The 16,356-nt window shown below is 43.7% G+C and overlaps 1 protein-coding gene across 3 annotated transcripts in view; it reads left to right on the plus strand.

The window, feature by feature from the left end:
• arhgef6 (Rac/Cdc42 guanine nucleotide exchange factor (GEF) 6) overlaps positions 1-16,356 on the plus strand; it is a 141,562-nt gene that overhangs the window by 117,895 nt on the left and 7,311 nt on the right. The window contains exons 13-19 of one of the 3 annotated variants that reach the window (XM_052022159.1): positions 6,777-6,863; positions 7,022-7,100; positions 8,056-8,195; positions 10,313-10,507; positions 10,978-10,998; positions 11,378-11,471; positions 13,167-13,256. In XM_052022159.1, coding sequence (XP_051878119.1) covers positions 6,777-6,863; positions 7,022-7,100; positions 8,056-8,195; positions 10,313-10,507; positions 10,978-10,998; positions 11,378-11,471; positions 13,167-13,256 — 706 coding nt within the window. The remainder of the gene's footprint in view (positions 1-6,776; positions 6,864-7,021; positions 7,101-8,055; positions 8,196-10,312; positions 10,508-10,977; positions 10,999-11,377; positions 11,472-13,166; positions 13,257-16,356) is intronic. The other 2 variants (XM_052022160.1, XM_052022161.1) reach the window with 2 other exon arrangements.

The following is a 16,356-nucleotide window of genomic DNA, read 5'->3' on the forward strand; positions in this document are numbered from 1 at the left end:
TTACAGCGCCAGCGACCCGGGTTCAATCCAGCCGCTGTCTGTAAGGAGTTTGTACGTTACCCCCGTGTCTGCGTGGGTTTCCTCCGGGTGCTCCGGTTTCCTCCCACATTCCAAAGACATACAGGTCAATACCAGAGATCATCAGTTTAAGGTCAGAGGAGGAAAGTTTAGGAGAGATTTTTTACACAGAGTGGTGGGTGCCTGAAACACACTGCTGGGGGTGGTTGTAGAGGCTGATACGATAGGGGCATTTAGAAGACTCTTAAATAGGCACATGGGTGTAAGAAAAATGGAGGGTTATGGGCTGTGTAGGAAGGAAATGTTAGATTGATCATGGAGTAGGTTTATATAGGTCAGCACAACATCGTGGGCTGAAGGGCCCATACTGTGCCGTACTGTTCTATGGATTGCTTTTTTGATTGCTGCTGGTCTTTTGCCACTCTCTACCTCCTTTTTTTTTCTATTTTATTTCCCCTCCGAGCTTTCTGTAATCAGCCATGTTCTCATTTGTGTTTACAACCTGACATCTAGTGTATGCTCTTATACTTTATCCTCCATTTGGCCATCCAGAAAGTTCTGGCTTTAAATTCCCTGTCCTTCTCACTCACAGAAATGTACTTAGAATGTAGCTGAAACATCTCCATCTCAAAGGTCCCCCCAGTGTTCAATTACACTTTTACCATCCAATTTACCCAGAAAAATCTGTTGCCAACCCATTAAAAAGTGGCCTTCTCCACTTGATTTATTTACACCTTGACCTGGTGTATTTACACCTTGACCTGAACCTTATCATATTATGACCACTGTTTCCAAGTTATTCCCCATTGATACTTGCTTGACTTGGCCTAACTCATTTCAAGTCCAAAAATGCTGCATTCCTCCATGGACCAGATGCAGACTGATCAAGAAAGTTCTTCTGAAACCTTTCAGGGCCTTTCTCTTATGTTATTGCTAAACCAGTCTATGTTCAGATAGTTGAAGTCCCTGATATCACTCCTCTTTGGCTTTTGCACATCTCTGAAATTTGCATCTCGCTATTCTTCCCACTGATCGGTGGCCAATAGCTGTTGTCCCGATTGTACATTACACAAGATGGGTTCTGACCTTGATTGTTCAAGGACATCCCCTCTCTCCTGCACTTCCTTGATCAGTAGTTGTTCAGGATGTGGGATTCCCACATGGTTGGAATTTGCATTCCCTGGGTCTGAGTGTCTCTACCAATTCTATATTTATTAGGTTAACTCAACAGATAAAGAATATACTTGAAACATGTTCGCATCATCCCTGTGGACCTCCAGAGGTGATAGATGTGTGGAACAGCTAACACAAGGAATCACCAGTTGTTTGCACTTTGAGGAGTATACTGCTTTCTCAGACTGACTGTTCCTGGTATCTGATTCCAAGTTTTTCGGGAATGCTGAATGTAGTACAGTTGTCAAAGTTATGGGAGGAGAACATCAAGGACATTTCCTGGCATTTGATAGTTTGGCACGTTTAAGAGAGAATTTCCAAGGGAGTTTCCGGAATTTGGGCCTTGTTTGTATTTTCCTGTTTTGGCCACCTATGGAGTCTGTCAGTTACTAAAATAGTCCAGTGAAGTTATTTCTGGATTTTTTCTTTGATTGAATAACGTCTTTGTCAAGCTGATGCATGGCCATCTAAATGTGTCGTTGAGTCAAATTACCAAAAAAATTGACAACAGTCTGCTTTTAGTTCCATGTTGTTAACTTCCAAATTATCTGATAATGCAAGGCAACGACTAAAATTCTCATTTACCTGCATCGTTTGCATTGCTGATTTCAAATTTACTGCTAGTTCCACTAACAGTTGCAAATTCATCTTTGATCTGAATAAATTAAATGACCTTATTTAGAATAACTCCCTTTTGAGTAAAGATTGGAGATTTGATTAAATCTTTCTCTTTTGGGCATTAATAATTCAGGGCACAATTAATGATATCATCTGCCTACGTTTTCCATTTGAAATTTAACTGTTAACCTAAACATCACTTATTTTTAGATTAAAAATGTAGTCAAATTTTCACTTCTCCAGAAAGGGGGTGGGACCAACCTTTACTGCGCTGCACTTTGTGAGGTGGTGTCTTCCCCATCCGCCTTACTGAGGTGGAAACTGTGTGTGGGTGCAATCCACAGCTAAAACCTGCATCCCACTACACTACAGAAAGCAGATTTGTGTAGCATTTGACAACTTAAGCATCCTCAGTTTATCGCTAAATTAATCATCAAGTAATGTGTATGTCTCCAATCCTGCCTTCAGCAAAATTGATCCTGTGATAATCCTGGAGACTGGAAGTACTTGTGTTAACAAAATACTTTCAGAGTACTATTTTTAGATAACAACCAAATGCCTCCGTGTTTGAGCCTAGGGAAATTCCTCACATTGATACACAGCTTGATATGTTTGAGCCTAGGGAGCTTGATGTGTTTGAGCCGTGTTTGAGCCTAGGGAAATTTCTCACATTGATACACAGCTTGATATGTTTGAGCCTAGGGAGCTTGATGTGTTTGAGCCGTGTTTGAGCCTAGGGAAATTTCTCACATTGATACACAGCTTGATGTTCAACCAGATGTCAACATCAAGCTTCTTGTCTTCGCTCAAGTATCCTTCCCTCTGCCCCCAACTTCCCCCAGATCCCATGCCTCTGGAGAATTCAAGGGAAGGGGACAGTGAGGTTCTAGAATATTTTAACATTAAAAAGGAGGAGGTATTAGATTTTTAGCAGTCTTAAAGTGGGATAAATCCCCAAGGCCTGATGAGATGTATCCCAGGCTGCTCTGGGAGACAAGGAAGGAAATTGCTGGGGCCCTGATGGAGAGATTTAAATCTTTACTGGCCACAGGCATGGTGCCAGATGACTGGAGGACAGCGAATATCATACCTTAATTCAGGGAATAATCCAGGCATTACAGGCCTGGAAGTCTAACATCAGTGGTGAGCAAGGTGTTGGAAACTAATCTGAGGAAAGGCAGGGATTGATCAAAGAAGTCAGTATGGCTTTGTTAGGGGTCGATTCTGAATGACCAATTTGTTTGAACCTTTTGAAGAGGTAACAAGTACATTGATGAGGGCAGTGCTGTTGATGTGGTCTACATGGACTTCAATAAGGTACTTGTCAAAGTCCCAGATGGGAAACTGGTCCAAGAGCACAGAAAACAATAGGCATAGACAGGGTAGATGGTAGGAATCCCTTCCCGTAGCAGAGGTATCTAAAACTAGAGGACAGTGGTTTAGGACATGAGATTTAGAGGATCTGAGCAACACTGTTTGCCCCCAGAGAGTGGTTGGAATCTGGAACACACTGCCTGAGGGAGTGGTGGAGGCAGAGACTCTCACAGCATTTAATAAGTATGTAAAGAATCACCAAGGCAGAGAAGGCTATGGACGTGCTGGTAAATGGAATGTGTATCAATAGATACCTCATGGTTGGCATGGATGTGGTGGGCCGAAGGGCCCATTTCTCTGCTGCAGGGCTTTGACTCTTGCCCCTCCATCTCTGACTGGTTTGTTCTCCCTCTCCCTCCACCACCCCACGTACCCAGCCTTGATGTCTCCCCCACCCCTTTAGCAGGCCTCATTTGCTCCCCCTACCCCCTCCCATCCCAGACCTTTCCCCTGCCCCCTCTTCCCCACACACCCACATGGGTTGGTTTCCCATTGAGAGTAGCCGTGAGAGATCCCACACATCAGCATGTGGGTGGGTCATTTGCTCTCTGCTGTTTACTTTTAACGTCCCTACCTCAGCTGGGAATTCCAGTTTACTCTTCAGTCTACTTTTTCTATGCAAGACAAGGGTCATAAATGATATGGGGCCAAGGCACATGGATGGAATTCTGATGCAGATGGCAGTGGTTTTGGCAGACCAAGCTAAATCCTGAGGAGGTTGAGTCCTGTCCCTGTCTATAATTACAGCTGCCCATACTTTCTCTTGGTTTTCTTGGGATGTTGGCTTCACTCACAAGACCAGAACTTACTAACTATTGAATTGTCTCTCAACACAATGCCTTGCATGCCAGTTTTGGAGAGCAGTTTCGAATCCCATACAGGCTGGAACAGGGAATGGTGGTAGACTCCCCTCGTAAATCAAGTGGGATTTTATGACAGTCCATTGGTTTCATGATCACCTATTCTGATACTAGCACTTATTCCCGATTTATTTAATTAGCTGAATTCCCAGTACCATATTAGGATTTGATCTCTCGTTTCCTCATCACAACCCCAGTGGTTGTCTTCCTGGAAAGCAGGCAGTGCATATGCGTTTAGTCAGCAGGTCAAATAGTTAGTTGACCTTTTCTGTTTTTCTTTTGTTGTTTTAATTCCACTTATTTATCTGTGTTTTGGTTTGTATTGTGAGTTAATGTGAATGGTCAGTGACCTGAGCGTTTGACCAGTACAACTATCCTTAGGTTCAAGGCTCTGCCTTTCTATCAATTTCATGATGCTATTAGGCAGGAACTTGGGAGCGTAAATTGGGAACTAATGTTCTTGAAGTGCACAGCAGAAATGTGGAGATTGTTTAGGAAGTACATGCATGGGGTTCTGGATAGGTTTGTCCCATTGAGGCAGGGTAAGGATGGGAGAGTGAAGGAACCATGGTTGACAAGAGACGTAGAATATCTTGTCAAGAGGATGAAAGAAGCTTACCTAAGGTTTAGAAAGCATGGATCAGACAGGGCTCTGGAGAGTTACAAGGCAGCCAAGTGGGAGCTTAAGAATGGACTTAGGAGAGTTAGAAGGGGGCATGAGAAGGCTTTTGCGAGTAGGATTAAGGAAAACCCCAAGGCGTTCTACATGCATGTGAAGAATAGGAGATGACTAGAGTGAGGGTAGGACCGATCAGGGATAAAAGAGGAAACGTGCCTGGAGTTGGAAGAGATGGGGGAGGCCCTTAATGAATACTTTCCTTCAGTATTCACCAGTGATAGAGACCTTGATGTTTGTGAGGATGGTGTACAACAGGCTGATACGCTGGAGCATGTCGACATGAGGAAGGAGGATGTGCTGGAACTTTTGAAAAACGTTAGGATAGATAAGTCACCGGGGCCGGACGGGATATATCCAAGGTTATTACGAGAAGCAAGGGAAGAAATTGCTGTGCATTTGGCGATGATCTTTGTGTCCTCACTGGCCACAGGAGCAGTGCCAGATGATTGGAGGGTGGCAAATGTTGTTCCTTTGTTTAAGAAAGGGAATAAGGATAACCCTGGGAATTATAGACCAGTGAGTCTTACTTCAGTAGTGGGTAAATTACTGGAGAAGATTCTTAGAGACAGGATTTATGGGCATTTAGAGAAGCATAGGCTGATTAGGGACAGTCAACATGGCTTTGTGAGGGGCAGGTCATGCCTCACGAGCCCGATTGAATTCTTTGAGGATGTGACAAAGCACATTGAAGGTAGAGCAGTGGATGTGGTGTACATGTATTTTAGTAAGGTATTTGATAAGGTTCCTCATGGAAGGCTCATTCAGAAGTCAGGAGGCATGGGATCCAGGGAAACTTGGCTGTGTGGATTCAGAATTGGCTTGCCTATAGAAGACAGAGGGTGTTGGTAGATGGAGCTTATTCTGCTTGGAAGTTGGTGACCAGTGGTGTTCCGCAGGGATTTATTCTGGGACCCCTGCTCTGATTTTTATAAATGGCTTGGATGAGGATGTGGAAGGGTGGGTTAGTAGGCTTGCTGATGACACCAAGGTTGGTGGTGGTGTGGATAGTGTGTAAGGTTGCTGTAGGTTACAACAGGATATTGATAGAATGCAGAGCTGGGCTGAGAAGTGGCAGATGGAGTTCAACCCAGAAAAGTGTGAAGTGATACACTTTGGAAGATCAAATTTGGAGGCAGTATACAAGGTTAATGGCAGGACTCTTAGCAGTGTGGAGGAACAGAGGGATCTTGGGATCCACATCCATAGATCCCTCAAGGTTGCCGCGCAGGTCGATAGGGTTGATAAGAAGGGGTGTGATGTGTTGGCCTTCATTAGTCAGGGTACTGAGTTCAAGAGCCGCAAGGTAATGTTGCAGCTCTGTAGAACTCTGGTTAGACCACACTTGAAGTATTGTGTTCAGTTCTGGTAGCCTTGTTATAGGAAGGATGTAGAAACTTTAGAGAGGGTGCAGAGGAGATTTACCAGGATGTTGCCTGGATTGGAGAGCATGTCTTATGAGGATAGATTGAGTGAGCGAGGGCTCTTCCCTTTGGAGAGAAGGAGGATGAGAGGTGACCTGATAGAGGTGTACAAGATGATGAGGCATAGATTGAGTGGACAGTCAGAGACTTTTCCCCAGGGCGAGAAAGGCTAACACGTGGGGGCATAACTTTAAGATGATTGGAGGAAGATATAAGGGGGAAGTCAGAGGTAAGGTTTTACACAGAGATTGGTGGGTGTGTGAAACGCACTGCCAGCAGAGATTGTGGGGGCAGATACATTAGGGACATTTAAGAGGCTCTTAGATAGACACATGAATGATAGAGAAATGGAGGGCTGTGTGGGAGGGAAGGGTTAGATAGATAATGGAGCAAGACAAAACATTGGCATAACATAGTGGGCCGAAGGGCCTGTACTCTGCTGTAATGTTCTATGTTCATTAGATACCTGAGCCATGTTTACCAAAACGGCAAGGATCAGCGCCTTCTTTTACCACTTTGCTTGCTTACAAAAGCAAATAATTTGAACTGTTGCATAATGCTAAAACTGAGATGCTTTAAGACAGATCTGTTAACCTGCTAAGCTGACTGTTATTGATGTGAATTTAACCTTAGGAGAAGGACGAGAGGTACTTCATGCTGTTTCCTTCTGTGCTGCTGATGCTGTCTGCAAGTCCCCGGATGAGTAGCTTCATCTATCAGGTCAGTAAGGGTCAGGAGGGACCAGGTGAAGTTGCAGTAAATAAGGTTTCATTTTGACTTTTGACTCCAGTATATTTTTCTACCTTAACCACATACACATCCCATGTAGGGGATCATAATATGCTTTCTTGTGAAAGTTGTAATATTCTTTTCTGCAGGGAAAATTGCCATTGACAGGAATGACTGTAACAAAACTCGAGGAGAATGAAAACTTTCATCATGCCTTTGAAATTACAGGTTGGCTGTCAAAGTTGTCTGGTTATAAACTACAAATCTGTAGTAGAATACAGTTAGAGTTATGGAATGACTGTTGTTCAATGAAAGAGAGTGTTATGAATCTTTTACATTGCCTTATATTTTAATGATTGGTTGAGGGTTAGATTTTGGTTTTATCAGTTTAATATCTTCTCTAAAACACTGGCATTCCAGCAACACATGTAGTTCTGCCTCTCTGATTTCCAATGTTCCCTTATAATGACCCTCTGAGACTGCACACTCCCTCAGTACCGCCCCTCCCACAGTGTCACCCTCCCTCAGTACTGCCCCTCTCACAACGTGACCCTCCCTCAGTACCACCCCTCCCACAGTGAGACCCTCCCTGTACTGCCCCTCCCACAGTGTGACCCTCCCTCGGTACTGCCCCTCCCTCAGTGTGACCCTCCCTCAGTACCACCCCTCCCACAGTGTGACCCTCCCTCAGTACCGCCCTCACCCACAGTGTCATGCTCGCTCAATGCCGCCCCCCCCCACAGTGTGACACTCCCTCAGTGCCGCCCCCACCCACAGCGCAACGCTCTCTCGGTACCACCCTGTGGTGCTGACAGAGCCCTGCGTTACTGCACTAGATGTTCACCAAGATTTCCTGCTCATGTCTGAGGAGTGGAACGTGCAGCCAGACTTTCTAGTTCATTTGCCGCGTGCCAGTCCTCGAGTGATGCTGAATATTTTGTATCAGTACAGAGAATGTTGAATGTTAGAGGGACAGATTTAACTGCACGGATTCTGCCTGATCTGCTGAGTATTTCCAACATAGGCCATCAGACTTCCAATGCTTGCAGCCTTTTGTTTGTTGACAACTATACATAGTTTAGCAGTCTCCAAATTAAAATTGATTCTTCTTAATAAAATAAAATCCTCGGATAGTAATTCTTTGTAGAGAACGTGTTAATTCTGCTTTCACTCTGTCCTACAGGTAACATGATTGAACGGATTCAGGTGTCCTGCAGCAGCAGTCAGGAGCAACAGGAGTGGGTGGACAGCCTACTGATGCTCACCAAAGGCACTGTCCCTGGGAGTGCTGTCACCAAACCGCTGCCTGTGACATCCCAGCCGGTACTTAGTTACCTGTACTTGTGTAATGCACGAACTGCAGTTTTATTTTACCTAACCAGCTCACATAGATGGTTAACCAGTAATAATAAAAAAAAATTTCATTTATATTACAGAATTCATCATTCTATTGGTTAACACAATTGTAACTATGATTTGTGTTTAGATAAATTAGATTAGAATCATATTTCAAAAAATCCCTTCATTGCAAGAATGTGCCATGGCAAACTGCTCTCTGCAGGTTGGCATTTTATAAGATAACTGTATCTTGCCTTGGATACAGTTGCTTGAAGCTGTGATCCTAGTGTGTGTAATGTATCAGTTGCCGAGCAGCTTTTGCTCCACGTGCCTGGAAAAGCGGCTTCATTAGGGGGAGCACAGTTGGTGGGTGATCTGGAGACTGAAGTGAAGCTTGGGGATTATGTGAGTTTAGTTGATGCACCCTAAGGGAGGAACACCAAACTACCTGCAGTATTACATCTGATACAGTTGTGGGCATTGGCAGCCTCTAATTTCATGAAACTTTCCAAGGTGCTTTGGAAGTGAAGGAGCATATAGAGTTTGACATTGAAAGAAAGTGGTGGAGTTAGCAGAGGATGCCAACGCCAACTCTGTAAACCTCCCAAATCTTGTGGATCTTTAGTTTTGACCTCCTGAAAATCCTCTTGTTTATCTCATTTTCCATTGCTTCACCATTGGCAACAAACTCACAAGGTTCTAAGCTCTGGAGTTCTCTTCTGCCTCACCTTCCTCCTTTAAGATGTTTATTGAACCCTCTGTTAGTCATGTGTCCTAATATCAACTTCTGCAGCTCCTGGGAACAGCCAGAAGGTGGTAATGGTAAATGTTCAGCAGGTCAGGCAGTGTTTGTGAAGAGAGAGGCAGAGTCAATGTTGCAGAATGAAGACTCTTCATCAGAAGTCAATCCAATCAATGCTCCCCAAGGGTTCTTGACCCTGAAACGTTATCTCTGTTTCTCTCTCCAACTGCTTGACCTGTTGAGTGTCTCCAGCTGATTCTGTTTTTATTTCAGACTTCCCCATCTGCAGGTTTTTGATGTCAACACCCAGTTAAGTGCAGGTTAACATGTTGTGCCTGTTAAATGAGTTGCAGATGTAAAGCAGCTTGTGTAGCATTTTGGGTATGCATAGAGATATCATTGTCCTCTCTCAAACAATCCATACAGTGATTGAGCTTGGGAAATAGCCAATCACCCCAGGAATCCCACCACCCTCTCATCTCTCTGCAGTTTAGGACTGACAGCATCTTTGAGGGTATCGGGGGAGTTCTGGGCATGTTCAGATCTCCAAAAGCAGCTTTAGTGGGTTAACGTTGTCATAAAGCTCAGTAGGTCAGAGATGAAATCTCCACCCAGCCAAGACCAAGCTCTATGAAAGGAAATTTCTTGAAGAGGCTGGAAACCACCTGGGATTGCACATTAAAGCAGGGCCATAGATGGTTGGAGATGCTCAGTGGGTCAGGCAGCTTTAAGGGAAAGGGTGAGAAGTAAAGTTTGTGACCCATTGCAAGTGAGCTCGGTAAAAAAGACTAACGCAATTGCTCTCCGAGAGAAGTGAGCAAGATCCTGCAGATGCCAGAAATGTTCAACTAGTCAGAAACAGACTGAAGGTTTTACATTGCCACCATGGAGAGAGTTAAACTGTCATGTCCAACTTTTGGGGTGGAATACTGAAAAGTTATTAATAAAACACCTATTAATAAATGTGTTGACAAAACTGCAATGTGTGGGATTAAAGGACAAGTAAGATAATTTGCAAAACAAGCAGAGGAGGATAAGAATCATTTTTCTGGGTGAATGGTTGATGCATATTCTCAGTAACACTAAATATGGAACTGAATCAATTCATGAAAAGGACAAAATGCAGGGTCCTGGGGAGAGAGTAGTGGAATAGGACCAATTAGAGTGCTTTTGAATAGCTGGCACAGGTGACTGAACCAAAAGATCAGTGCTGAAGGATTCGAGAATAAAATTTCAAATCTGATTTACTAAAATTCCTTCTGGTATGGTTTTCCCTGAAGTTCATGAAACTTTTGAAGCATTAATGCACAATTACTGAGTATTTAAAAGAAAATTCCCTTTCTGTCTCATTCCATCTCAGCAGCATGGAGAGAGTAAGCAGCCTCCAGCAACTCCGTCACATCAGCCCCTTGCTTATTCACCTCCCCAGTCTTACAGCACTGCCGCACAAAACAGAGGCCCCCTGGAGCCACCCAAATTGCCCAGGCCTTGGACCCTGAGCTGCCTGAGACCTGCACCCCCACTGAGACCTTCGGCTGCATTAGGCTGTAAGGAGGTATGTGCTTCGTGTGCAAGGCACAGCATTTTAAATATAAGTGACTTTCAAGCTAAGTAGAAGGTAACCTGATGGTCCTTGTATTGGTGCCATGTGGGTCAGCCTTAATTAAGTCAATCAATATCGGCAATAATTTCAAAGAACCTGATACCTGTTTATAACAACCCTCTTCCCTTGCGTGTTAATCTTCGGCCCCTGGTTAAAATTTGGTGCTATTTTCAGTGGATAATTATGATAAACACAAATGATCTAAATTATGCATGATACTATTCCTGCATTTACCTGCATGTAAAATAACCTTTAAGACTAATCTAAATTACTTGAATGGTGCACTGAGAGCACAATTAACACTAATATTGATAGTATTTTAGTGATCTTTTATTGTAGTGAATGAACTTTTCATATAATCACTCATCAATTTTTTCTTTCACTTTCATCTTATCTTTCTTTCTCCATTTGTTGCATTGTAGAGGATGTCTTATATTTTAAAGGTAAGCTGTAGACAAGTGACTTCTAGTTTGTGTGTTATGTGCATGCTTGCGATGCAACAGTGCAGCTGCTATCTTACCACCTCCTTCACTTGCTTACCTTAATGCATTTAAAATGTTCCTACAATGTGTACGTGAACTGCACTTATTCACCTTCCATTATTAAGACCAACATGATTCTTCTGAAGAAAGTCTAGATACAGAAGCGTGTTTGGTCTCCCAACATTGCAACTAACCAGACACAGGAGGTGTGTCCAATCTGGCAAAGCTCTGGCATGTCTGCTTCTTATTTCTTATCAAACTGAACAATTTAAGCAAAATTGCTGTATTACTTAAAAACCAATAACCTTAACCAACAGTCGGGTGATTTCCCATCCTGCAGGACTCCAGCAAGAGCCCCAAAGCAGTGAAAAAGTTCCTCACAAAACGGAAGACCGAACGAAAAACTTCAGACGATGAATTTATTTTACGTAAAAGTAAGTCCTTCAATAACCATCATTATCTGTTTCAGATCCATTTTCTGAATTTCAGTATAAGATTGAGAAAGATTTGACTTGATAAAGATATTTAGAATTAGCTGTAATTTAGTATCAAAGGGATATGTGGCCATTTTATTGTTTAATGTTCTGGTGAAGTACTGCAGTGGTTTGAGGAAGTGCTGAATGTTCAATGGGGAGGTACTGTGGGAGGGGTGGTACTGAGGGAGGGTCCCACTGTGGGAGGGGTGGTACTGAGGGAGGGTCCCACTGTGGGAGGGGTGGTACTGAGGGAGGGTCCCACTGTGGGAGGGGTGGTACTGAGGGAGAGTCCCATTGTGGGAGGGGCGGTACTGAGGGAGTGTTTCACTGTTCCCACCACCACCTGCTGGCAAGATGACCAAGCCAAGCTGAGCATCTCCTGAAATAATATCTGCTCTTTATACCGGCTCTCTCCCCTCTCCATTCTCAGTCCTAATGCAGGGCTTTGACTTGAAATGCCAACAATTACCCACTCCCACCTCCACCCCCCATAGATGCTGCTTGAGCTGGTCAGCTGATTGTTTCGTTTCTGCTCTGGGTTCTGTAGTCTCTTGTGTCCTCCCTGCTTGTCTGACATCTGCTGTTGCCCTTCAGTCCCACTCTGGACCTGCTGTGTCTTTACTCAGTTGGCAAGAGTACTCCTTCCATTTCTGTTGCTTTGTGGGTTGCTGGTATTGTTTCAAGGTGTGAGCTGCTGATTTGCATTGTATTGAACAGAGAACTATCTGAGAGATCAGACTTTCTCAAAGTAGTCTGGCGTACATTCAAATCTGAATTGAAAAATTGAACTGTGAAATCTTTTCACTCCATTGGTTTATTTTAAAGCAGAAATGCTTTCAAGTTGGTATCTCAGCTCCAGTTAATTATTTTTCCAAGATGTCAGCAAATATTCTGTTCTGATTAATATCTGCCATGTTGAAAGATGCATTCAGTAGCTTAGAATGAGCATACAACAGTATGGATTAGGGCAGGGTATCCAGTCCCTCTGTACTGCCCCATCCTTCAGTGAGTTCTTGGCTGATTTGACAGCAATCTCAATCAAAAAATGAGTTTTAAATGATACGTTGCGTATTTCTCTTGATGCATTTTTTAAACACAATTTCCAAATGTCATCAAGGGGTGACATGTCACAAAATCCACATTGTATTGGATAGGCTTTGTAAAACAGCTGGTGAGCAGGGACTGTTTTCTCTGATCTGTTTGAAACAGCCTGTGGTTGCATTTATAGAAGGTTTATTCTCATCCGGACTTTACAGTAAGTGGCTGCATCTGAGGTCTTTCAATTACAGTCTTGATACATTCGGGAAAGTGTTGCCTGTCTATAGTGTCGTCATAGCCAGTGAAGTACCTTTCAGTATAGTCCCCACAGTAAGTCTAGGAAATGTGGCAGCCAAGTTGTGCACGGCAAGCACCCACAAGCAGCTGTGTGGTGATCCACTAATGCTGGGGCTCAGGGTTACGATGCAGAAATTATTTAATTTTCAGCACTTTGTGCCCCAGCCACAATAAACAGCTGTCTTCAAGGACGATTTCAACATGCCAAATGTGGTCAGGCCTTGGTCCATGTGAGGTCTGTTTATACCCTGTAGTCTGCTGTGGGTCTTGAACCTCTACACTGGAAACCAGCCTGACTGTTTTATTTGCTTCTCACAGGTACAGCAGCCCTGGAAGAAGATGCACAGATACTTAAAGTCATCGAGGCATACTGCACCAGTGCAAACCTCCAACAGGCTCATAGTTCAGGCAGGTGACCGTGCACGGGCGGCTCCCTTTCATGGCTTGGTCGTGGTCTGGGATTTCCTTCCTACATTTTTAAAAACACTTAACTTTTTAATCATACTTCAAAAATGAAGTCTGAGTAAAATTATCATTCAGAGCTATGGTGAAAGAGGAGCTTTGAACTCATTCAGTGTTGAAGTGATTCTCCTCTGACTGCTGTCTTTGGTAATTATAACATAAGATAAGGTTAGTGTGGAGTATTGTAAATTATAGCAGTTAATGGAGGATGCAGGGATGACTCCTTCATTGTAACTTCACAGGGATGAAACTTGTTTTACCCAGGCCAAGCACCCTATCAGGATGTATCACGGCTTGGTACAGCAACTGTTCTGCCCAAGATCGCAAGAAGCTGCAGAGAGTTGTGGACACAGCCCAGCGCATTACGGACACCAGCCTCCCCTCCTTGGACTCTGTCTTTACCTCTCGTTGTCTTGGTGTAGCAGCCAGCATAATCAAAGACCCCACCCACCCGGGACATTCTCTCTTCTCTCCCCTTCCATCGGGTAGAAGATACAGGAGCTTGAGGGCACGTCCCACCAGACTTAAGGACAGTTTCTACCCCACTGTGATAAGACTATTGAACAGTTCCCTTGTACAATGAGATGGACTCTGACCTATGACCTCATGACCTCACGATCTACCTTGTTGTTACCTTGCACCATATTCCACTGCACTTTCTCTGTAGCTGTGACACTCTGCTGTTATTGTTTTTACCTGTACTACATCAATGCACTCTGTACTAACCCAATGTAACTGCACTGTGTAATGAATTGACCTGTAAGATCGGTTTATAAGACAAGTTTTTCACTGTACCTCGGTACAAGTGACAATAATAAACCAATACCAAACAACAGCAGCACCACCTTTGTGCTTCAGGACTTCACTGGCAATAGACATTTTCCCATAAATGTGTCATTTCCCTCATTTATTGGTGGGTGGGTTTGACTGACTTGGAGATGCTTCTGTAATCAGGATCAAACTATTGACAGGACTCTTTCCCAACACTAAGAAATTGTAACCATGTCAGAGAGAACTGTAACTGAAATGGACAGTGCATAACCTGGTGCTATATCTGACCCCATGATGAACTTTAGACTACAGATCTGTGTTATCACAAAGCCTGTCTATTTTCACCTCTGTAACATCACCTACATGCACTGCTGGCTCAGTGAGCTGCTTAAATCCTCAACCATGTTTTCGATGCTCTGACGTTATTGTTCCAACACGGTCCTGCTAGATTTCCTTCTCCCACCCCGTTTGGTTTTTGTCAGTGAACAGTGCAGCTTTGGTCCTAACTCTTGCCCTGTTCGTCCGTCATCCTGAGCTTTCTGACCACTTCCAGTACGGTTAAACAATGCCCTGACTTAAAATTCTTATTCATGTTTTTGTACCCTTCCATGGCCTCAGCCCTCTCTAAACTTGTCTCTTTCTCTGCTTTTGGTAAATCGGTGTATTATTGTCACATGTATCAAGGTACAGTGAACAACTTTGTTCTGCATGCCATCCATACAGATCATTTCATCACATCTGTGCATTGAGGTAGTACACAGGAAATCAATAACAGAATGCAGAAAAGAACATTATTTGTAATTTTTAGAGACAAAGAATTTAGATTTAAAAGAGTATAACGATTATAATAGTAGTCAGTAGATCTGCAGAGAGCAGCTTACAACGAGTTGCCACACTCCGGCACCATCTTACTTCTCTCCTCTTACAAGACACAACTTGCCTCTGACCAAGATTTTTGACAACTATCCTGCTATCACCGCAGAGTTGGGTTTAACTGATACCGATCCGGTGGAGAGGATTGTGATATGATAAGCATGTCACAGGCAGAGTACCCATGGAGGTGTGGATGCAGTTAGAGAGAGAATCTTTGCTACCCAGATAGGGCAGTCACAGAACATTAACCACCCTGACATCCAGATTACTGATGCGATGGATTGACAATGCTATGTGAAGGGGACATGCTGAAGGATCCACCCTCCATTTCATGCTGGAATCCAGTCCACCGCAATGTTGATCATTGCTGCAAAGTGAAATAGTTTCGTAGTCTTGCACTAGTTCCATACAGAGAATGCGCTACTTCTCAAGTTATAGAGTCATAGAGTATTACAGCACAGAAACAGGCTCTTCAACCTGATCTTCTGCCTAGTCCCATTTACCTACACCCAGACCATATCCCTCCAAACCCCTCCCATCCATGCACCTATCCAAACATCTCTTAAATGTTACAATTGAACCCGCATCCACCACGTGGCAGCTCGTTCCACACTCGCACCACCCTCTGTGAAGAAGTTTCCCCTCAGATTCCCCTTAAATATTTCACCTTTCACCCTAAACCTATGACCTCTAGTTCTAGTCTCACCCAACCTTAGGGGGAAAAGCCTGCATGCATTCACCCTATCTATACCCCTCATAATTTTGTATACCTCTATAAGATCTCCCCTCATTCTCCTGCATTCCAGGGAATAAAGTCCTAACCTATTCAACCTTTCCCTATAACTCAGGTCCTCAAGTCCCAGCAACATCCGTGTAAATTTTCTCTGCACCCTTTCAAGCTTATTGATATCATTCCTGTAGGTAGGTGACCAGAACTGCACACAATACTCCAAATTTGGCCTCACCAGAGTCTTGTACAACTTCAACATAACATCCCAACTCCTGTACTCAGTGCCCTGATTTATGAAGGCCAAAGTACCAAAAGCTCTCTTTACGACCCTATCTACCTGTGACGCCACTTTCAAGGAATTATGGATCTGTATTCCCAAGTGCCTTTGTTCTACCGCACACCTCAGTGCCCAACCATTCACTGTGTAAGTCTTACCCTGGTTTGTCCTCCCAAAGTGCAACACCTCACACTTGTCTGCATTAAATTCCATCGGCCATTTTTCAGCCCATTTTCCCAGCTGGTCAAGATCACACTGCAAGCTTTGATAGCCGTCCTCACTGTCTACTACGGCCCCAATCTTGGTGCCAGTTTACCACATTATCATCTAAATCATTAATATAGATGATCAACAACAACAGACCCAGCACCGATCCCTACAGCACACTACTAGTC

The sequence above is a fragment of the Pristis pectinata genome, chromosome 8 (assembly GCF_009764475.1).
Source record: "Pristis pectinata isolate sPriPec2 chromosome 8, sPriPec2.1.pri, whole genome shotgun sequence".
Classification (NCBI taxonomy): domain Eukaryota; kingdom Metazoa; phylum Chordata; class Chondrichthyes; order Rhinopristiformes; family Pristidae; genus Pristis; species Pristis pectinata.